The sequence below is a fragment of the Epinephelus moara genome, chromosome 2 (assembly GCF_006386435.1).
Source record: "Epinephelus moara isolate mb chromosome 2, YSFRI_EMoa_1.0, whole genome shotgun sequence".
Lineage (NCBI taxonomy): Eukaryota > Metazoa > Chordata > Actinopteri > Perciformes > Serranidae > Epinephelus > Epinephelus moara.
The window spans coordinates 15,641,922-15,665,107 of record NC_065507.1 but is presented as its reverse complement, the minus strand read 5'-3'; the positions used below and the strand labels follow the sequence as shown (position 1 = coordinate 15,665,107).

At 42.0% G+C, this 23,186-nt stretch overlaps 1 protein-coding gene across 1 annotated transcript in view; it reads left to right on the top strand.

The window, feature by feature from the left end:
- inppl1a (inositol polyphosphate phosphatase-like 1a) overlaps positions 1–23,183 on the top strand; it is a 29,059-nt gene extending 5,876 nt beyond the window's left edge. The window contains exons 2-27 of the mRNA XM_050063444.1: positions 1,194–1,257; positions 2,212–2,359; positions 2,450–2,531; positions 4,186–4,332; positions 4,674–4,764; positions 6,306–6,395; positions 7,886–7,984; positions 9,324–9,474; positions 10,546–10,652; positions 11,183–11,285; positions 11,441–11,637; positions 11,858–11,975; positions 12,158–12,254; positions 12,433–12,571; positions 12,667–12,766; positions 12,968–13,056; positions 13,157–13,238; positions 13,393–13,482; positions 15,052–15,165; positions 15,507–15,683; positions 15,781–15,936; positions 16,181–16,265; positions 17,306–17,392; positions 17,516–18,296; positions 18,609–18,742; positions 18,945–23,183. Coding sequence (XP_049919401.1) covers positions 1,194–1,257; positions 2,212–2,359; positions 2,450–2,531; positions 4,186–4,332; positions 4,674–4,764; positions 6,306–6,395; positions 7,886–7,984; positions 9,324–9,474; positions 10,546–10,652; positions 11,183–11,285; positions 11,441–11,637; positions 11,858–11,975; positions 12,158–12,254; positions 12,433–12,571; positions 12,667–12,766; positions 12,968–13,056; positions 13,157–13,238; positions 13,393–13,482; positions 15,052–15,165; positions 15,507–15,683; positions 15,781–15,936; positions 16,181–16,265; positions 17,306–17,392; positions 17,516–18,296; positions 18,609–18,742; positions 18,945–19,050 — 3,634 coding nt within the window. The 3' untranslated portion in view covers positions 19,051–23,183. The remainder of the gene's footprint in view (positions 1–1,193; positions 1,258–2,211; positions 2,360–2,449; positions 2,532–4,185; positions 4,333–4,673; positions 4,765–6,305; positions 6,396–7,885; positions 7,985–9,323; positions 9,475–10,545; positions 10,653–11,182; positions 11,286–11,440; positions 11,638–11,857; positions 11,976–12,157; positions 12,255–12,432; positions 12,572–12,666; positions 12,767–12,967; positions 13,057–13,156; positions 13,239–13,392; positions 13,483–15,051; positions 15,166–15,506; positions 15,684–15,780; positions 15,937–16,180; positions 16,266–17,305; positions 17,393–17,515; positions 18,297–18,608; positions 18,743–18,944) is intronic.
- Positions 23,184–23,186: the final 3 nt, after the last annotated feature.

The window sequence follows — 23,186 nt, the reverse complement described above, 5'->3', positions numbered from 1 at the left end:
CATGTTGACCCGGTCAGGATCAAGGTTGTGAGGCCAGGTTGGATGAACGGTGTTGACCCGTTCAGACAGAAGGAAATGCAGGTTTATTCAATGTTGCTGTGCTGGTCTGAGAAGCCGTATAAGTAACATCGCCAGCTTAAAAGTCAAGTCAAACAGAAATCAACTTAGCTTCTTATAAAGTTACACTGGCAGTATATTTTAATCCAGTTCATGTTTTGGTTGTGTGTAAGCCGTGGGACACTGACCTGGAAAGACCGGAAAAACAGCTGAGGGGTCAGGGCAGGATGAATTCCTGACATGGATTTATCCCTCCCCTCCCTTTTTATACGGTGTATACTCACATACTGTAAATAAGCACAGCATAAGCAGCAGTAAAAGCATTGCTTTAGTGTTTTGCATTGGCTGCCGTGCTTACTCCCACACATTCAAACAGATGCACAACCATAACACATACGTACAGTGTACACACCAACAGACATAAACCACAACATTTGCTTGGCAAATTGAACATTTTGTGTCCAGTCCACTGAGCAGACATGAAGTGCAGACATGAAAATCATTAAACTCCAGCTTGTGGCTGCAGGCGTGTAGCCATGGCAGTTCAGTCACAATGTCAGAGCATTGATCTGTGATCGATTGGGGAAAAAAAAAGCTTGTGATTCATTTAGGAATGCAATTCAGACTGAAGTTTGATGCGTAGTTGTTGGCTAAAAGAAACACACAACAAATCTCGAGTGTTTCAAGAGAGGACAAGATAGTTTTCTTTTATCTGTACTGTATCTGGAAAAATCTTGTCTTTAATTTTGTTTTGTTTTTACTTTGCATTACTTTGTATTGTGACTGTACAATGTATAAAGGCTAGGTTCCACTCTGCTCTGCTCTACTGTATCATGCTACTGTAAGAATAAAGCCTGCTCACAACTGTGACAGACAGCAACAGGTTGAAGCTCTCCACAGTGTCTAAACCCCCCCTACTCTCACACATGCATAAACACACCCCTAACCACTGAGGTCAAGTACAAGAGAGTATGTGAGCATGCCAGACTTGAAATGTTACTTTTTTGTTGAATCAAACAATCGTCTAATCGTCAGTTTCTCCTCTTCTCTCACTTCTCCCTCCGTCTGTTTTTCACTGTGTTTGCTCCAATTTCCTGACTGTCCTCTTTTCCTCTGTGGTGTTTCTGTCTCTGTAGGTATCAGAAGCATGTCCACACATACAGAATCCTCCCAGATGATGAAGGATTTCTGGCTGTACAGGTACAGAGAAGACACACACACTCCGCTGAGGTCAAGTGTGTGTGCATGTGTGCAGCAAAAACTGTATTTGCTTCAGTAGCAGCTGGCAGGCAGAGATGCTTTTGTTGGCTCTGAGCTCTTTCTCTCTCACTCACACACACACACACACACACACACACACACACACACACACACACACACACACACACAGACACACTCACACACACTCACACACACTCACACACCCCAACAGCAGCCTCTTTGTGCGTTGTGCCCAACAGCTGTGAAGTCCCCACCAGCAGCCACACACACACAGACACACAGCAACATGGTGCTTCAGACGATCCGTGTGGCCACATCACAGACATCTGTGTCCCTGCTGTATGATTTCTGGGGCCTTAGCTGTGACGTTGAAGAGAGTTGGAGGAACTGAATATGTTTGGGAGCAGTGTTTACCGAGACAGTTCTTCCTGGTTTGAATTATATTTAGACCACTGGGTCATATTTGCTTACATAACATTAAATGTGGAACAATAGGGGCCACCAGAGATTTCAATAACATGACTACTTGTAGCCAAGGAGTTTGGATGTTATTGTTATGTTCATGCCATGTAGCAAATGACTTTCCTTCTCTTCCTCCTTCTCTTGTCGAATCTCCCCTTGAATATCCTCCTCCCTTTTGTAACTGTGCAACACTGGAGTGTTTCAACAGCAAAATTGTACAATTTGCAAAACTGACTTTAAGCCCTCGACATTATTTGTGCAGTAATAATTCAGCTCTGCAGTACACTGTGCAATACTCTTTCTTATTTCATTCTTGCCTGTTCAGTTCTTGCATTTATACTTAGCATGCTTACAGTGCGATACACATATTTATACATATTTCTTTATTTTTTAATGAACAAACTTCTGTGACATATCTTGATTTCTCCCTGGGAATCACCAAAATATTTCTGATACCTGTTTTCCTCTCAGACATCTCAGGGCGTGCAGCCTAAGCGGTTTAAGACGTTACCAGAATTGGTGTCGCTGTACCTGCAGCCCAGCCAGGGTCTGGTCACCACCCTGCTTTACCCTGTGGAAAGAGAGGAAACAGCTGTCAGCGACGACAGGGACTATTCAGGTGCCTCCTCAGCACATACCGACACACTTGTATGCTCTATGATTGTCACCCTTTTTTTACATTTTAACTCTCCTTTTCTGTGATTGGTAGATGGGGAGGATGAGAAGCCACCCCTCCCTCCTCGCTCTGCCTCCACCTCCACCCCCCCTGGTCCAGAGACACCCACAGAGAGGTACAGAATCTACAGTATGAGGACTCCTTTATTGTGTCATGTTAAAAATATTAATACGTAAGTGCTGATAATCAAACCACAAGTCGCAGGGCTTCCTAACCAACATGTTACCCAGGAGTATTCACACAGTAAGATATTTTGAAAATGTACGTACAAGCACACAACCGCAACCCACACACACACACACACACACACACACACACACAGGAAGGATGTTGCCTCAGTGTGAATGTGATTATGTCAGCCCCGCTCACAGAAATAGTAAGCAGAGGTATCAGTGATTATGTGAACAAACAAACACACAGTTCCTCATTCGCTTTGACTTTTTCTGTCACATGACATACGCGCACACACATCGTAAATGAAGCATTGCTACATGTTAATTAAACATCAAACATAGCAAACAGATCATCATTAGCACACACACACATACACATATATTAATAACCTGTACTCTGCCTGCGTGCCCCCCTTTGTTTGCATAAAGAAGGAAAGCCGCATCCTGTTAAAACTACGTAGGATCGCAGATGGTAGAGGGTTTGTGTGTGCACACAGATATGTGTGTTGCTCAAATCTGTGTTTAATAATGAGCTATTAGTGCCTTCACTCAGACTATAGGGAAGTGAGTTTGGTGGCTGAATTCATCATTCTGATATTTATGTTGCAGTTAGCAGTTACTTTAGTTTTCACAATATATAACTAACTAACAACAGGTAGAATTTTGCCAAAGAGATGAAAGAAATACCAAAATTAATGTGTTGCAGTGAACTTTGTCACAGTTTCAACTGTAGGTCAAATCACTGAAGCAACATCCTCATTTCTGTCACAGTAGAAGTCATTAGTAAAATTGTCAAAATAATCTTAAAATAAACTGTGGGAATAAGCTGTCATACTTCCCACATATGATTCCTTAAGTTCTCCTAAATGAGTGCAAATGACATCGTACATCAGACATAGTGAGGGAACAAGACATCACCTTTTTATTTACTCTCAACGCTTTTAACAGTCTGCTGGTTTGCAGACTTTACTTAGCTTTCATGAAAGCCACAGTGTAGGCCATATGAAAGGATCGTCATCATAAAAAAGTCGTAGTTGTAGAGGTTACAGCAGAAAAAGTGTTTTGTTTGGCCATATTAAAAGTGGCAGTATTTCTGTAAAAATGAAAAGGAAGCTACTTCCTTTTTTTGACTAGACCATTTTTTGCCCAGTTTAGAAAGAACTGGCAACCTATTAAACCACATCAGTGACAGTCCATAATACAAACTCTTAAGCTAGTTGTAGAGTGTGTAGGAGGGTTAGGGGCATTCTGCTGGCTCACGTGGTTAACTCAGAGGGAGTGTGTCTGTTTTTCTGTGTCCGTGGGTGGCAAGGTAGACACAAGTCGGCCCTCTGTGTTCGAGGAAGTGTGTGATTCTAAAAATCCTGACAGCACAGATGCAGACACACACACATGCCTTGCAGATATGGCCTCTAGGAAGTCCTTGACATCTGTGTTTTCTGATACAAGGGAGGCAATTCATCTGCAGTTTTCATACTCACTGTTTTGAGTATCAGCTGAAAGTTTAAAAATCTGTCTTATTACACTAATAACAATAAATGATCATAATCACCATGGCTCTAAATACTCATTGGACTTCATCTGAATTCATTTTAGTGCTCCAGCAGCTAACGGCCTTAGCACCATCTCCCACGAGTACCTGAAGGGCAGCTATGCTCTGGACCTAGAAGCCGTCAAACAGGGAGCCTGCTCCCTGCCTCACCTCAACAAGACACTAGTGGCCTCCTGCAAACGCCTTAATGGGTAAGAGAGACACACCAGCACATCTGTAGACACAAATATTCCAAACACACTCTTGTCTGTGCAAGTTCTATACAAAGGTGTTCTTTAATGTACGGTATGTGCTCGTCACTCATTAGTAAAAATTCACAGCCTGCAGAGCTTCCTTCTTCAACTCATCCCTTGTTTTGATTACAGTGGCACATGTTGGGCATTCAAACATTTTGATATGTCACAGAAAATAAATTTGATTTAAATAAATGTGACAAATATAACTAAATCACACGGTCATTAATCATCTGGAAGTCATTCTCCATAGATAGATCTAAATGAAGTAAGTTGTCGATCTCTAATTCCCCAAACAGGGAGGTGGATAAGGTTCTGTCTGGTCTGGAGATCCTGTCTAAAGTCTTTGATCAGCAGAGTGCTTTCATGGTCTCCAAGATGATCCAACAGGTACACATCTTTTCCTCTTTGTATCTGTGTGTGTGCATGCTTAGTCACAATGGAAGCAAGTGGAGAGCTCTATGTCGTCCTGCTTTCTATGTCTAACAACTGGACTGTGGTCTTTTCTGTATTCCTGCTATCCAGCATAATATGTGTGTATGTCTCTGTGACCTCGTCTGTCTCAGTCTCAGGAATGCAATGTCTCAAGAATGCCTTGAGGAAATTTCTTAAGATTTGGCACAGACGTCCACTGCGAGTCACAGATGAAGTGATTAGAAGTTGGTGGTCAAAGGTCAGAGGTCACTGTGACCTAACAGTTCCTGTTTTTGGCCATGACTCAAGGATTCATATGCTTATTATGACAAAATATCACACAAATGTCTAACAGGATAAAATGATGAAGTGATGACATTTTCTACCCAAAAGGACAAAGATCAACTTCACTGTGACATCATAATGTTATTCAAAAACACATTCCAGGCCAATACTTAAAGTCATATCTCAGGAGCAGAAGCGGAGACATTTGGTTAGATACTGAATTGGGACACTAATCTTGGGTGCCCACCTTAAAACTGTGCTGACTGTATAGATCAGTGGTTCTCAACTGGTCTATCCTCAGTCATTAAGTCTTGACCCAAATTTTTGACACTCCACTCAAATCTATTTCACAGACACTTCCTTGAAATTTTATGACTTTTTTCATGAAATACAATAGTCTTTTGGCGTGTATTCGTGTCTATTCGTCATCTTTGCATTGACTATTGTATGTAATATACAGACTAACATTTTGAGAATTTCTAGAAAATATTTCTAGAAAAAAAAGTTGTAAAATTACATGAACAAAGTTGCAATATTTTGCAAAAAAAGTCAAGAATTTTGAGAAAGAAATCATAAGATTTTGAGAAAAAAACAAGATTTCAAGGAAAAAACATAAAATTTCGGAAAAAAGTCAAAATATTGAGAAAAAAATCATTAAATTTTGAGACAAAAATCGTAAAACTTTAAGAAAAGGTTATAATGTTTTTAGAAAAAAAGTTGTAGAATTTTGAGAAAAAGGTCATAAAATTTTGAGGCATGGATGCAAACTGTAACTACAACTTGACGGGTTCGCGTAGGCATATAGCCACGAGGCGGTGATTCGAGTTTTCCTCATGCCTCAGAGGAAAACGACGAACACACTGATTTACTGATTGATAGAGGACCACGCTGAACAACAGCAAAACTATATCAAAACATCCGTCATCTGTGGCATGACTAAATGATAAACAAATGGTCATTTTGTTTGTCATTTGTAAGACACTATTTTATTGAGAAATATCTGTTTGTTGTGCTGCGCCATTTTTATAGTTGGAAGGCCATTTTATCATTTTAAGGGCATCATTTCCGTGTGCAAAACCGTTATCGTAATATCCCTCCTTACATGCCATATTGTTTCGTACAGGCGTAGCAAAAAATAACATCTCATCCTTTCTTGTCTTGCTTATATCCTACTCTTCTTATCAAAATTTACACCTTATATGGGTTGTAATTGTTGTTTTTTCCTCCATCAGTCGGTGAATCAGGGTGGAGACCAGGAGCTGGAGAACCTCGTGACCAAGCTGGCAATCCTCAAAGACCTGCTGTCCTCTATAGAGAAGAAGGTACAAGCATTCAGTATAGTCAGACATGTGAAGGCATGCACCCTCAGACATGATCACTCACACGGACAGCTGCTAGTTGGAGGTGGTTAGTTTAGATAACCCTCTCCATATGATGGATCATCTGTCCAGAGGCCCTGCTGGCTGCATGTGTAGCCCAGCACGATGACTCCAGGCTGGTGTGTGTTTGTGACAAAGTCAGAGAGCCTTTTCACAACACATGGAACACACACAGATAGAGACAAGTGTGTGTGTGTGTGTGTGTGGGGGGGGGGGGGTGACATTTTTAGACCGAGCAGCCAGTTGTCAATTTTTGTAACAGCGATTTAAAGCATTTCGCGTAATGTGTAAAGGCCCAGGCACATCAAATAAACTTCAGAGAACTAGCGGTGTCAGAGGCGTCCTGCTTGCTTCATCACCTGACGTTGCCGTGTCTCAGTCAAAAAGTTGCACATGAACACACTGCAAAGACTGCAGCTGTCAGCAACCAGCATGTACGTTCTGCATCTGTGTGAGAGGAAATCACTTTTCACACCAGCAGGCAGCGGTAGTCTGTCATCGTCATTCAAAAAGGGAAACTGAAAGACCGTCTTGATGCTAGTTTGCCAGTTAGCACATTAACAACACACTCCAATGTTGAAGGAACAAAGCATATTTACTGTGCAGCAGTGAACAATAACAAACCATCATGAAACGTTTCTGTGGCTAAAGAAAATTATCTCGCCCTGTGTAACGAGTTTGTTTTGGTCTCACTCCCTCTTGACTGTAGCAGTATGTTTACTTTCCTCTCTTCTCATGCACTGAGCTGAACAGCCAATTGAGTGATTTCATTCATCGAAGGGCTCCGCTGTCATGGGCGCTGATTCAACATACTTAATTGGCCAAAAAAAAAGCCAACGAGGGGCTGACGACAAGCCCGCACCAACTAGGGTGACAGGCACTCACCAACAACCAACTGTTGGCTTGGTGTGTCAGGGCCTTAACACTGATGACGCCAGATGGAGAGGGTGTGCCCTGTAGGTCAAAACAGAAAAGCAATTAAAGCTAAGTTTGTTTGTTTTTTGTCATGCCCAACAGGATTTCCAGGCACAGTAAACCTCACCAGTTAGACTTTTTTTTTTTCTATCCCTAATGTTTAAGTACAGTTTGAGCAGCTCTGCCATGTCAAGAGGGGACACCGTTTCTACTTGGACTTTATTTGTAAGGAGCTGCCTGGGAAGGAAATGGCCTCAGTACAATCAGGCTACATGCCTTGCCTCGTGTGATGTCACTGGCTCCACCTTCTCTGCTCCTGTTAGATCACATCCAGGAAATGGGAAATTGTTTCCTTGTTGACACCAACACTGATGCTGAAAACAATACAGATTATCTGTTTGTGTCCTTTCTCTTATGTGTGTGTGTGTGTTTGTGTCGTCTTGTTTATCTTTCCCTCTTTTATCATTTCTTTCTTTTAATTCTTGCTGCTCTCCCCTGCTCTCTCTTTGTGCCCCCAGGCTCTCAAAGCCCTCCAGGACATGAGTTTGTCCTCTCCGTGCTCCCTTCCTCCTCTCCCCATGCGTCACAGCAAAGCCATCCCTGTGCAGGCCTTCGAGGTACAGCTGCACGCACTTTACATACAAACTCAGAAACACACTCATTTTATTTGTTTGTCTTTCTGCAGGGTGATATGACATCAGTATGATGGCGGTAATAATAATGTCATCTGTTTCTACCTTTTGACCTTTCCTGGAAGTGCATCAACAAAAAACTGAAACTCTTTCTCACCCTTCATTTAATGAGGGAAAGGTGACGAGAGCTGCAGTTTAGCAATTATCAGAGTGAACCCATACTTGTCACTCAATGGTCTCAATTCTCATTTTCCCCTACGAGACATTCAAGCTTTTCTCCACTCTATAGTCAATTTAGGTATGCTTATTTTAATCAAAATCTCACTTCTTCTATATTTCATGTTGTATGACAGGAATAGGAAGCTCAAGTAAAGATTATTTTGTGTTGACTTTAGTCTGGGGGCAAACCCTATATCTGTTATAGAACGCTGAAACTCCTGCAGATATGACTAATAAAATGCTCCTATCAAGGAATGGTGGTTTCGTTTCACAGAGGACAGACTGAGCCTGAATTACAATAAAACAAGGTGTGAAGTCATATATTCCTCCACACACAGCAGGAGGTTTGTCAGCAGAGCTGCTGTGAGACCACAGGAATGTTTGTAATGCACTTCCTGTGGCATCATTAGTGGCTTTGTCATAGTACAAGGTAGTTGTCACATTTGGTACTATAGCCTATGCACAATGAGCACGCAGCTAGCTGTGTATTACTGAAATTTTGTCTACTGGTAATGAGATTATAGTAAGTAGTAAGTAATTATCAGCAGGAACATGTGGGGAAAGGGTGAGACAAAGAAGGAACAAGAGAGGAGTGATTTGAAATATTAGCTGTCAGCCAAGTCTGCATCCTCTGTGGTGACCTCCTTTCGAGCAGCTTCCTGTTGCAAAGGAACAGAAGTGTTGTTACGATGGGGAGATAGGTTTGAGATGTGGCACCTGATTCGCCCACTGACACACAAACAGATCCCATCGAGGTTAGAAATGATGTGACTCAAAGGCAGAACACATTTTTGTCAGTAGATGAGTAGTATGTGATGAACAGACATATATCAACTGTTTTCTAAAACTTCTGTCAACAGGATCAGGACATTCTGTGTGATCATCAGAATTAGATTTTACACTGTTAATAGAAGCAGCAACCTCGTTTTGTGTGTGATAACAGTAGAGTGAGAGAGTCCACTGCTTTACTTTGGAGACCCCTGGTGGTGTGAAGATTTGATATGAATGAAAGTAGAAAGTAGACAGCTCTGTGGACACTTCACATCACAAACACCTCCAGTTTCTATGAGTGTGTGTTTAACCCTCGCCCTGTAATCCACTTCAGGTAAAGCTGGATGTTTATCTGGCAGAGTTGACAAAGATAGGAAAGAGTCAGAAGTACACTCTGTCAGTGGACGTGGAGGGAGGACGACTGGTGGTGATGAAGAAGGTGAAGGACAGCCAGGAGGACTGGACCACCTTCACACATGACAAAAGTGAGGATTACACAAACACTCATACAACATATACAATGACCTCAGTATGTTCTAAGCTGACATGAGTAATCAGTGTTTCCCACAGGAAATTATTCAGCAGAAATCTGTGGAGCAGATGTAGTAAGCCACCCAGATAGTGACGAATCTTGTCTTGTGATTTGTAGACAGCTCTCTAACAACGACATTCATTAAAGGGGACCTATTATACTCCTTTTCAGGTTCATTCTTGCATTTTGTGTTTTTTTTACATGCTTTGATATTCATAAAACATTTTAATTACCCCATACTAGCTGTGCTGGAACACCTGTATTCACTCTTTCTCTCAACATTTCATTTTAGCGCCTGTCTCTTAAAGCCCTGCTCTGGAAAAGTTCCGGTCCCAGTCTGCCCTGACTGTTCGGCATGTCATTGTCTTCTATATCTCGTGTCCCTGCACTATCATTAGTATTGATATTGTGGCACTACCATGAAAAATCACCAGTTAAACCTTCTAAACCAAAATCATCATAACCGGACATGTTGCAGCAGGAATTTTATCAGAGCTGTGGATTAAACAGCAACATTGGCAAACAAGTTTACACGTTTCCCTGACATTAGCATGTAGCTACTATATAAAGAAACAAGTCACAAGCCGACATCACCTTGTCTTGACGGTAGAAAAAAAATGGTGGAGATGAAGTGTTCAGAAAGGTTTGAAGCCTGAGGTTTTTGCTCACAGGGATCACTTTTACATACGTTTATTTCATTATTTGGAACTGTGGTCATGATTAATATGAATATCCAACATTGTAACATCCCACTATGAAAACTGTTAAATGTCTCTAGACTCCAGGGTAAGAGATGAAATATATTTATGGGATCAAGCCTGCAAGAACACATTATACTTGATGGTAACTGTTTGAGATGCAGTTGCTGTGTCCTTCTTCATGCCTTTTCATCGTTCTCCTCCCTTAACTTTAACTGTCTCTAACCCACTCCATCTATTCCTTGACCTTGCTTTCCCTCCTGGTATTTCTCTCTCTCCTTATCTGTGACCTTCTCTCTGTCTGTCTTTCTGTTTGTCTGTCTCAGTCCGTCAGCTGATCAAGTCTCAGCGTGTGCAGAATAAACTGGGCATTGTTTTTGAGAAGGAGAAGGACAAGAGCCAGAGGAAAGACTTCATCTTTGCAAGTGCCAAGGTCTGCGCACACACAGACACAGACACAGACACAGACACACACACACACACACACACACACACACACACACACAGAGCCTCAAACTAAAATTTGTAGATGTCTGAAAGCACAATCTCCCACAGTTACTAAATCATTCAAATCACGTGCAAACACATACATATTCAGACCTACAAGGAAATACTCCCACATTACTCTTTGACTTGTATATCCATAATCAGACGAAGGACTGTTAACATGGCCAAGATTTGTGTCACAGACCCACACACAATTTTCATGAATGAATTCAGTTTCCACCGACACTTCCTGTATTGAGAATCTCAGCTCTGCATTGTTTTTTCTTCGTTGATATTTGTCTTTCAGTGAAGAAAATAGTCTAAAGTTATGTTAATTTAAAATGTTTAAAGGTTCAATGACAGCACATAAACTCATACTGATTGTTAGTCAGCTTTTGAGTGCTGCTACTTAAAAACAAGGTGCCCTTTAGTAGCAACTTCCACTCATCTATGGGTGTGTGTGTCTGTGTTTCTCAGAAGCGGGAGGCATTTTGCCAGCTGCTGCAGCTGATGAAGAACAAACATTCCAACCAAGACGAACCAGACATGATTTCCATTTTCATAGGCACCTGGAATATGGGTGAGACACACACACACACATTTTTCTTTTCAACATGCAACATACACTGACTTATCATGTAGTTTCACATGTTGCAGAACAACACAAATTCATGTATTTTAAAAGCATGACACAAGTATTTTTGAAGAGAACGTAACATTTTGGTCTGTCTGTAGGCTCAGTGCCTGCGCCTAAGTCTCAGGCCTCGTGGGTGTTGTGTCGTGGCCTCGGGAAGACGCTAGACGAGATGACGGTCACCATCCCTCATGACCTTTATGTGTTTGGAAGTCAAGAAAACTCTGTGTGTGATCGGGAGTGGGGGGAGTCACTGCGTGCCGTGTTGAAAGAACAGACAGAACTGGATTATAAAACGGTGAGGAAACAAAGATTTAATAGGTATCACATTATTTGATTACAGTGGTGTTATTTGTGCTTGTATTGAAGTCATGTGGTGGGTGTGAAGAAAAAGTGAAAGTGATTTGTTTGAGAGAGATGAGGCCAAACTGAAGATGAAGAAAGATTTTTTTGTACAGTGTGACTGCAGAGACGATGACCATAGGTGCCTCACTGTCTGTTGTTGTCACTGGTTATAGATCGCAGTGCAAACTCTGTGGAACATTAAAATTGCTGTGTTGGTGAAACCTGAACACGAGAACAGGATCAGCCACGTGGGAATGTCCAGTGTCAAGACGGGAATCGCCAACACGCTGGGTAAAAACATTACTCAGTATTAAGTCCTTGTTCTTCCTTTACATGCTTTACTTCCTCTTTATAACCTAGAGGAAAATGTGACCAGTGGAAAAAACGGCACAATCAAACGCTGACTCAGGGGCAACTAAAGGGGTTATTATGGATTTTATGTCTGCATCTTATGTGGTTCTTATTGTTTTTAGGTAATAAAGGAGCTGTGGGTGTGTCCTTTATGTTCAACGGCACATCTTTCGGCTTTGTGAACTGTCACTTGACATCAGGGAATGAGAAGATTGCCAGGTACGCACCACAGTCCTACACACACAACACTTATAGCTACTTTATTTCGGGGTCTTGTTTCTTCTATCACCTACACTGTGGTGGATATACTTTTATTGAGCGTCAGATAACATCACAAACACACACAACACACATTTACCTCTTCATATCTGTGACACATGTGACTTGATTGTTACAGGAGGAACCAGAACTACCTAGATATCTTACGCCTGCTGTCTCTAGGAGACAAGCAGCTGAGCTCCTTCGACATCTCGCTGCGCTTCACACACCTCTTCTGGCTAGGAGACCTCAACTACAGGCTGGATATGGACATACAGGTGAAGCAGAATGCACACATGCACAGGGTGATGAAGTGCAGCAGATTTGGATGACACTCATGTTTTGGTGCTGTCTGCTTTGTGTCTGTGTGCAGGAGATTTTAAACTACATTAACAGGAAGGAGTTTGATCCCCTGCTGAAGGTGGACCAGCTCAACCTGGAGAGGGAGAAGAACAAAGTCTTTCTACGCTTTGGTTAGTATGCCTGCGTTTTTAACAGACTTCTGTCTTAAAGCACTGCCAGTAGAGTGTCCATCCCATGTGAGCCATGTCCTTTCCTGTCACCCTCTAGCTTCACTGTGACAAAGGCAATAAAAGCCCCAAAATGTATCTCTTAAAAAAAGTTGTAAAATGCTATGCTTTCAAACAAGTAAATGTGTGTCTTCTTGCTTGCAGCGGAGGAAGAGATCTCATTCCCACCCACCTACCGTTATGAACGTGGCTCAAGGGACACATATGTGTGGCAGAAGCAGAAGGCCACGGGGGTATGTTTACTAACTCAAACAACATCACAGATAGACGTCCTCCCAGCCAGTTCTGGCAGCTGATAACTCTGCTGTGTCCTCCATTTTTTGTCTGTCTCAGATGAGGACAAATGTTCCATCGTGGTGTGACAGGATCTTGTGGAAGTCATACCCAGAAACACACATTGTCTGCAACTCCTATGGTGAGAACCTCAGCAGAAAATCATTCAACAAACATGTTTCATTTCAGTGTAACCGAGGTCCCTTTTTTATCAATTTAGTAACTGCGTATGGTGGTTAATTTCACCTAAACATCAAATACAATAGTACAATAGTATTTGCGCTTTTGTTTGTCAGGCTGTACAGATGATATCGTGACCAGTGATCATTCCCCTGTGTTTGCTACCTTCGAAGTCGGCGTGACCTCCCAGTTTGTCTCCAAGAAAGGTACAAGTGGATTAACGTAAATTCTTCCAAAAAAACCCCAAACGTATTTCATGTACTGTTTTTATTTCCTCTTCCTGTCAGTCACTCTTCCCTCTGGTCTAAATGTCTCTCTTTCTTCTGTTCTTGCTCTTTCATAGGCTGCGGTTAGGCGACATCATATCAGCTGATTTTTTAAAACAGAGCTGACTCTGTGCACATTTTAGAAACTTGATGATTTGTTTGTTTTCCAGCTCAGATTGGGACAGTTCTGTAATGTTCTCCTGTGATCTGGTCAATGACTCACAGCTAGTGTCAGGAGGGTTACTTTTAAAATGTATTTCACTACAGATTACTGAATAAGTGTCATTTGTAATGTATTCTATTAGATTACTCAAACTAAGAAATGTATTTTAAATACTTTGGATTACTTCTGGAATACTAATCATCTTGCTGAGTTCATTTGTCTGGGTCTTAAATTTCCATGCCCAAAACACACACATTGTCATGTAGCAGGTGCATTGCACACACACACTGTTTAAAAGGCTGTTACAGGGAAATGCGTGCCTCAGATGAATGTTACACTGTGTCCTAACAGCAAGTGAGCGACGCACCAGTCCACACTGAATCTGTTAAATATGCACATCTGTTTTGTCATGTAGACAAACCACATAGGCTGCCTGTCAGCTGTGCGCTCAACTGGACATGTAACCAGATTGTACTTTCTATCTCTCAACATTTGGTACTGGTACTTTCTGTCTCTCTTTGTTTGTACTTTTTAAACAGAAAATACATGTTTTATATTGTGATACGGGAATTACAATAAAATACAATACAGCCAGCAGCAAGTAGGTTGTTGTCAGTGATGGTCATTTACCAGAAACTTTTCTACTTCCTTCCAGCTTTAGGTTTTTGTAGTTGAATGAGGAGGTGTTGTGTAGATAATTCCTCATTTCGACTTTACAAATCAGCCGTTCCCCATCTATTGCAGAGCTTTCAAAGTGAGCAGCAGGAATAAATAGGAACAGGACATCAAAAGTTCAGCTCAAAACGGCAGCAATGTGTCGCTCATGGCCAGGTAGAACATTCCTATAGAAAACAATGCAATCAAACTGACGCTCGCTAATTCAGTTAGGACACAGTGTTAGACAAAATAAAACAAAAACAAATAAGGTAATCTCTTCGTGTAATGTATTCCAATTTAAACTGTAGCTGTAATGTAATCCAGTCACCCATATTTTGTATTTCAAACGCGTAACACCATTACTCGCCAACCCTGCTTACATGTGAACAGAGGCAGTAGGTTGAGCTGAACAAATTGGAAAACAAAACATCAACCTGTTACTCTGTTTTTACAAGATTTAGGGTTTACCTGCACTTAAAATTAATGTAAAGTAACTGAATACCAGTTATTAAGTGCACAATGTTTCATCTTTTTTGTCTCACTCTGTTTCTCTTCCAGTGAGCAAAACTTCACATTTACAAGTAAATTCTGTTTCAGTCCTGTGTATATGCTATTCTGTGATACCTACTCAAATCTTCCCTCCCTTCTTCCACCCTCCCCATCTCTCCTGGCCACCTGTATTTGTGTAGGTCTGCCAAAGTCCTCAGAGCAGGCCTACATTGAGTTCGAGAGCATTGAGGCCATAGTGAAGACGGCGAGCAGAACCAAGTTCTTCATTGAATTCTACTCCACTTGTCTGGAAGGTGAGAGGAACCTGCCTTCACTTTTGAAGCAGCTCATTCATGAAAATCCACCAGGTGTTATAGCACAGAGAGTTTCTGTAACACCAAGTGGATTTAACAAATATTATGTGTTTCTTTTTTTTGTATCTTCCTCCCTCCCTCCCTCCTAATCTCAGGCAGTCAGTATACCTTTAAGCTCGAATCCATTTTTGACCCGTGCTGCATCCCCACTTCCTGTCCTCCTTGTACTGTTGAATGAAATGTTATAGCAACATTTTCCTTGTCTCCTTCCCACCTCATTCCCTTTGTCCTCTCTCCCATCCACTCTGCCCTGCATTTGTCTCTCTGTCTCTCATCATTAGAGTTTAAGAAGAGTTACGAGAACGACAGTCAGAGCAGCGACAACGTCAACTTCCTGCGTGTGGGCTGGTCGAACAAGCAGCTAACAACGCTCAAACCTCTTCTGTCAGAGATCGAGTACCTGCAGGACCAACATCTGCTGCTAACAGTGAAGTCACTGGATGGATATGAGTCCTACGGTATAAAGAGAGCATTGTTTTGTAGTGTGGCTGTTTAATTCCGTCAAAGTTGACTTTTAGTCCAACAAACAAGCATGTGTGTGTTTTTCCTTGTCAGGAGAGTGTGTGTTGGCTCTGAAGTCTATGATTGGCAGCACAGCACAGCAGTTCCACACCTACCTGTCCCACCGTGGCGAGGAAACAGGAAATATCAGGGGGTCCATGAGGGTCAGAGTCCCCGCCGAAAGGATGGGAACCAGGGAGAGACTCTACGGTAATACTGTGTATATGCAACTGTGTGCTGATTGTGTGGTTTGCTGTGCAGACAGAAAGAAAAATTAGTAGGAGACTTAAACAGACACCAATTAAAAGGGATCAGTGTTTCTAACCTGGGGAAAGGGAAGATGTAAATGAAGCAGGAGAGACAAATGAAAGGACTTTTAAGCTTTTATATGCAGATGTGAATTGTCCAAATGATGCACTTTGATGTAGGACACAGTGTTTTTATTGTGTTTCAGAGTGGATCAGTGTGGACAAGGATGAGACAGGTGGACCAAAAGGGAAATCCACTTTGGTAACCAGAGTGGGACATGAATACGTCAAGTGAGTACTCTTTTAATTCTGCTCTGCATTTACTTTTCAACTAAAATGCAACACGCAAAAACATGACAGAGCAGGTAAAAACAATCTGTGGAATATTCTACACATTAAGTTTCAGTTAGGGATGACAAAAGTATTTTTAAAGCATGCATCTATGTGTTAAAATCTGTCTCATTTGTTATGTTATTCCTTTTCTTTCATCATCATCTTTCATCAATCTTTATACGGCAAAAATACCATTGTCATGTTGTATTTTAAAAAATAGTTATAGTATTGTAAAAGCTTTATTTCGGCAGCCATGTTCCCTGGTGAAATGTCTCTGAAAAATGCAGCACAAACATGCTGTCAGACAGAGAAATTGATATATTTGTAAGTTTCAGAGTCCAATGGAAACAGGAACCAGCATATATGTTTTAAAAATCTTTATCCATATTTTTATTTTGTAAAGATTTAACCGCAAAGTATCTGTACACTCGATTAAAGCTCCTAAAACTTGATTGGTCTGAAATTGTCATATTGGCCATTTGCCTGATGACGACCCAGTAAGGCTGACATGTTCAGTTTTGGGAGCTTTAATGCAGTGTGTAGATACTCTCCATATCTTACTTACTTACTCCTCTTCATCCCCTATGGGACATAAGGCTTCAGTGAGCTCTGTCCACTGCATTCGATCCTTGGCATGCAGCATGCTTCCAGCTCCAGTGTCACAGTTCTGCACCGGGTGTTTTTTTTTTTTTTGCTTGGTGGTGTCCATCTTAAGGCAACTCTCGTGATCCGGCCCCATTCCATTCTTAGCACATGGCCTAGTCATCTCAAACATCTGTGTGTGATTTCTTTGGCGATGTTCTGGTTACTTGTTTTCTTGTGCAGTTCAAGGTTGGAGATTTTGTTTGGCCAGAAGATCTTGCATATTTGTCTCTCCATATCTACTTTTATTGAATCTGATATCCTGCACCTTTTGCCAGGGATGTGGACACAGGCAAGTCTCTGAATCCTCTATTTTGTCCAATTTACTGACTTGTTATGATGTGCTCTCGGTGCAGGCCATCTGTGGTTCGTAAACAGCTTGGAGAGCTGGGAAAGGTCAGCGAGGAGGGAGAGAGGAGCGGCAAGGAGGAAAACGCTGCGAGGTACAGACACATTTATGTAACTTATACTCAACAGAGACTTTTCACACAACATAAAGTGGAACCATTAAACATAAAAGAGGTCAGCTGTCAACCACCTATTCTGTTTTTGTGTGTATTGTAAAGACCTAAACAGGACGCACCAGACGGTGATTCATCCATCTGCAAGAACAGCTACAATAATCCCGCCTACTACATCCTGGAGGGTGTTCCCAACCAGTCGGCAGCTGCGCTTTCACCTGAGCTTCTCCCATCTCCTACCTCTGCAAATCCCCCGGCAGCTAAAGCCCCTCCTCCATCAGCTGGAGCTCGAACCAAACCCCCTTTTGTGCCATCAGGGCCCTCTCACCCACGTAGACCCATGACAGGACACCCAGTCCGCGCTATTAGCGAGGAGGGCTCCTCAGAGGACGATGGAGGTGCCTGTGTAGCAGGGGCTCAGGGAGGTGGTGTCGCAACAACGGTTGGAAGCACACTGAATCGACCCCCTCCTGACTTCCCCCCTCCTCCTCTCCCCAAGGGAGCACTGGAGATGGTTGCAGAGGCCCCCTTCCCCAAACCTCGCCCCCTGTACCCAGACCTGACTGAGGTCAGGATCCCAGCAGCCAGCCCTGCTGCCCCGCTGGCCCTTGGAGAGGGTTTTAGACGAGGAGGAGTAGGTGGAGGAGGGGGAGGGGGAGGAGGAGGAGGAGGAGGAGGAGGACCAGGGGCATTGGATGACCAGTCGTGCTCTGTGCTCCAGATGGCAAAGACACTGAGTGAGAGTGAGTTTCCTGGGCAGCCTCCACGTGCTCCGTCTGCGCCGCCTCTTAGAGGGCAGCCGATGGGTTTGGGTTTGGAGGCCTGCCGCACCTTCCCACCCAGAAATGCCATCACAGAGAGTATTGCAGAGGACATGCCTGAGGAGGTGAGCAGTTTATTTATTTATTCATTTGTGGTTTACAGTTTTATTTATTGAAATTTTCAAGGCATACATGAATTAGTGGTTTAGTGTCTAAGTTTCAAAGCCCATTCTTGGACAAGTAAATATACTTAATTAAAAGTAAAAAATAAATGAATAAAATAAAAAATATAATTATTATTATTAATACAAGCTAGCGTATTGTATCTCTAACTGTGTAGTGATGTTGTTGACGTACGTTCTGCAGCAGCTGTGATGAGCTGCAGTGTTCCTAAAGCAGTTTTTAAGTTGATCCCGTGTTTCATTTCCCCTGTGCAGGCACTTTGGGGCAGCAGTAGCTCATCTTTGTCTGTCGGGGAGTCCTCAGTGGGGGAGTGGCTTCAGAGACTGGGACTGGAGAGATATGAGCAGGGACTTCTACACAACGGCTGGGACGACCTGGAGTTCCTCAGGTACATACACTCACACTCAGACATGTTGACATTCATGCAGTGGATAAAAATGAAAGCTGTTGCTGTAGACTGAAAATAATTAACAGTAAAATGTCTAATGTAAGAGCAGCAAATTGAGTCTGTGTGGAATTAAAAAAATAATCTCTATTGTCATTCTTCTGTGTAAATCGTCATTGTTGAATAATAATAATTGTTTTTGCAGTGACATCACCGAGGAGGACCTGGAGGAGGCAGGAGTGCTCGACCCCGCCCACAAGCGGATACTGCTGGAGAGCCTCAGGCAGCAGCAGCAGCAGCAACAGAAATAAACTGTTTGAAACTGGTCTACGACTGGTCCAAACTGGCCCGGCACCACACCGGGTCCCAAGAGGCCAAATCTCAGCTGAACTGAACTGAACCGAGCTGGAACGTGCCAATTGATGCCAGACTGTGCCTTCTGAGAGAAATTGCACTTCATTTGTACTTTCAAGAAAAAAAAAACACTTGTAGAACCACCATTGTTTTTCACATGTACTGTATGTGTGTTGTTGTTGTCGTAGAGGTGGCCTTATTTAATGAGAATCATTTCAGTCCTTTTAAGCGTCACTACATAACCCTCGGCTTGAAACCTAGTGAGAAGATGCAGGATGAGATAACATTATTTGTGGCCAGACAGAATTGGAGATACGACTCACGTGAAGAGCAGCTGATGCCTTCACCTCTGACCTGCAGCTTCAAGCGAGTGGTGAAGCTTGTTTTCCTTTCTTTGCCCTGAGAAACCTTAACTGAGGCGAGATAGAGTTTGAGACTCCTCAGATACGGGGAATGCAGACTGTTGAGTTTAAAGCTAACTGAGAAGAGGGCTTTTTTGTGGGAAACCAGAGCCTGAAAAGCAATTCAGACACTTTTAACAACAATGTGTACTTCTCTGAGTCTCACGTTTTCCCCCATTAAAGGTCACATGTGGGGAAACAATTTGGGAATTGTTAGAGAGCACTCAAGGGTAATTTCAGCCCACAGCTCGGGCAGAGGAACGCCCTTGCTTCTGTGATGGAGGCGGAGAGGAAGTGGTGAGACAGGAGAGGAGCTAGCCCTGACTCAAGTCAGGCCAAAGTGAGATCAACTCGCATTTCTCAAATTTTGTACTTTCGTGATGATGTTTCGGCCACTGTTTTTTTTAAAATGGTGGCGTTTATTGTCTCAGAGTCTCTGCATGTATTTATGGTTTTATGTTGTTTTTTTTGTTGTTTTTTTAATGATAAAGGGAATATGGAGCAAACCAACCAAACCGGTCCCAGTGGAGCTAAAAGTGCATATTTCACCGTGGTACAACATTTAATCACCACAGCACCCCTGATGTCTGATTTGTTCACACTCAACACTGAGATTTTAGATTTTTTTTCTGACACTTGCAGATTGTGACAAGTTGATTACATTATTAGAAATTGAGAATGTTTTTTTCCCAGAAATCTGGAAGTAATTTGAAGATATACCACACAGGATTCTCCTTGAAAACAATGTGTAGACTCATATAGAAGTAATCCCTCACAATTATCAGAAGTGTGTGGCGGTGTGTTTATCTGCCTGTGTTTTCTTATTTTCTGTGCCCAAGATGTTTATAGTCATTTACCCCTTAGTGGTCAGGTGAGGTCAGGGCTTTATGAATGTAGTGACCAGGTGCCAGACTGTAAGCAGTAGGCATCAAAGAAACACAGCGCGGTAAAAACACACATATAGCGAGGCAAAACACCAAATGAGAGTGCATCTGGGGTCAGCTTTTACTTTCATTTCTGCTGACCAGCATTTTTACAGTCCTGCGTAGTATACCTTTAAACATTGACAAGTGACAAATGCATCATACGGATTCTTTGCACAATCTGTGTTTGGTTCATTGGTCGAGAAAATCTACTAGATTAAGGCAGTAAAATCAGCGAACATGTGGTAATAAATGCTGTACCAAAGTGAAATGTCACCCTGAAGGTTTTACCCAGAACACATTTCTCATACTCACACTTAAATTGTCTGAGAGGAAATTTAATTTCAATTAAGAGAAGAAGGCAAATCTTATTTTAGCATCTTATGACCCAGGTTTGATGGGCTTTATGTCACATCACTCATTTCATTTTGTAGTAGCCAAATAGATTAACGAATGATTATCCCACTGGAGATTTACTAAGCCATCATATTGTCATTGTCTCGGAGAAACCATTTGTCACCAAAACATTTTTTTCTGTAATAGAGATTTTTCTTACGTTGATTTTATTTGGTTCTTGTGTTAAATAACAAGAGACACAGTCTAGTTTTTGGATTACACATGGGAGGAGATGTCACCTCTAATGATACATTCAACACAGAAAAGTCAGGTTCCAGCAGGACATATGGTTTGGGTGATGTTGTTGTTCCCTGATGTAATCAGCAGGTGGTGCTGCTACTCCATTAACCTCATCAGTAGATGCTGATAGTGTAAACTTTGGGGAAATAAGACACAACCAAGTCATGTCCAGTGAAAGGAATTGTTTTTTTATATGTTGTTCTTGAGCGGATAGAAGTCATAGAGTTGACTCACCTGTTAGTGTTAGACTGCCTTTGTATGTTCTTAATTTAAATCCTGCCTCCTCTTCTGCCAGCGAGACTAGAAGCCAAGCCAATAAGCCAGTTTATAGTTGTTTTAAGAGATGATGTGTCCTTTAAAGTAAAACTCTAAACTCAATGTGTCGTTGCATAGTCGGGACTCAATATGCGATTGTAGCAGTTTCATTGTTTGTGTAATTTTCATCGTGACCCCAAAACATCCGTGTGTTATGTTGCTCACGTTCAACCTTAGATTCAGCACTTGCCTGTGTTATGTGTTGTACAATTTGTCTAATTTTTTTAACAGCCAAACAATTGCAGAGAATGTGGATCTGCCGTTCAGACGTTTCAAATCTGATGTCTTTTTAAGCATTTTTTTGGCCTCTCAGTGTTCTCACCTGTGTGTGTGAGTGTGTGTGTGTGTGTGTGTGTGTGTGTGTGTGTTTGTATTTTTGTGCATGAGTGGAAAAATCATGCCATTTCTCTGACACACTCCATTTTATCTTGTTCCTTAATGTAGTCGCCTCTTTTTGGTTATGTTAAGTTAATGTAAGTTCGCTCATGTATTTTTTTTTTTTTCCAATTAAAATCTAATATCTTTCCTTATTTTCTACATTTGCTCATTTTCTCCCTTTTTTTGTCGTCTGCAGGGACAGCTGAGAGGATGAGGCAGTTATGGTCCGTGAGCTGTAGCCGAGAAAGGGAAAGAGTGTACGGTAAAATGAAAAGAAGTTTTTATTAGAGCATGATTTCAGGAGCTCGTAACTTTTAGTGTTCATGAAAACAGCTTTAGTTTCTGAGGTCTGCACATTACACACAACACTCGTCACACAAGAAACCAGATCACTGAAGGCGTCACGTAGTGCTTCCATAATGTAGATTTATTAGAATATTCAGAGTAGTGCTATAACTTCTCATTCACTAGAGCTTCTGTCTTTTCATAGTTTTCATGGACGTGTTGGTCTGTGAGACAGATGCTCCGCGATGAAATAAATCTGTAAAGCAACGTGAGAGAAAAGAAACAAAGGGCTACCTAATATTTATATTACTAATTACGGAATTTACAGTCACAAAATCTCATGGAGCAGTTCAAATAAATGTGTGGGTTTCCTCACCGACATAATAAAGAATATTAATAAATACATGTTTTTTTTTTCATCCCTTTTCGAGTAGATTTCCAGAGTAAACCCTCTTCAAAAAGTCAGCTCTGAAATCAGTCTTGTTTCGGTGTTTTTGCTACAAAATGAAATAGAGGTGATACACAAGCAACTTTGCAAGGTCAGAGAAAGTACAAACTGCTGCTTCTTTTGCCTTTTTTGCAAAAAAAAAAAGATGGAGGTCAACAGGAACAAAATCAGAGTATTGATGGACATACAGTTGAAAACTCCAGTAACTGCCTGCATCTCTCTCTATATTGCCAGCTTGCGTTGCATTTCTGAGAAAGATCGTCCCATATTTGTCAGCTGTGTGAGAGTTTATGAAGAAACTGATGAAAGAGTCAGAGTGGAGGGTGAGTTGTAAGTCCGATAGAGTTCGTACCATCAGACTGAAGCACACAAACTCATTTGGCTCCTATCAGTCCAGCAGAAGAATCACCAAAAAGTGAGAAACCAGTTGTGGTACCAACAGTACAAGTCAGTTATACTTAGATTGACATATTTGTGGGTTATTCTCTGCTCTGCGTACATCTTCTCACCTCCCTCCACCCAAAGACCAGGGCAGGGAAGTTCTCCATCTGTGTTTCCTTGCTGACTTTTAACAAAGTGCCCACTGTTTGGTAGAGAAAGGCATGATGGGGCAGAGAGAGTGAAGGCTGGGGGGGGGGGGGCGGGGGGGGCGAGGGCTCACATTGAGGATGAGCGCAGGGGAGTCAGGACTGGATACAGTAAAGNGG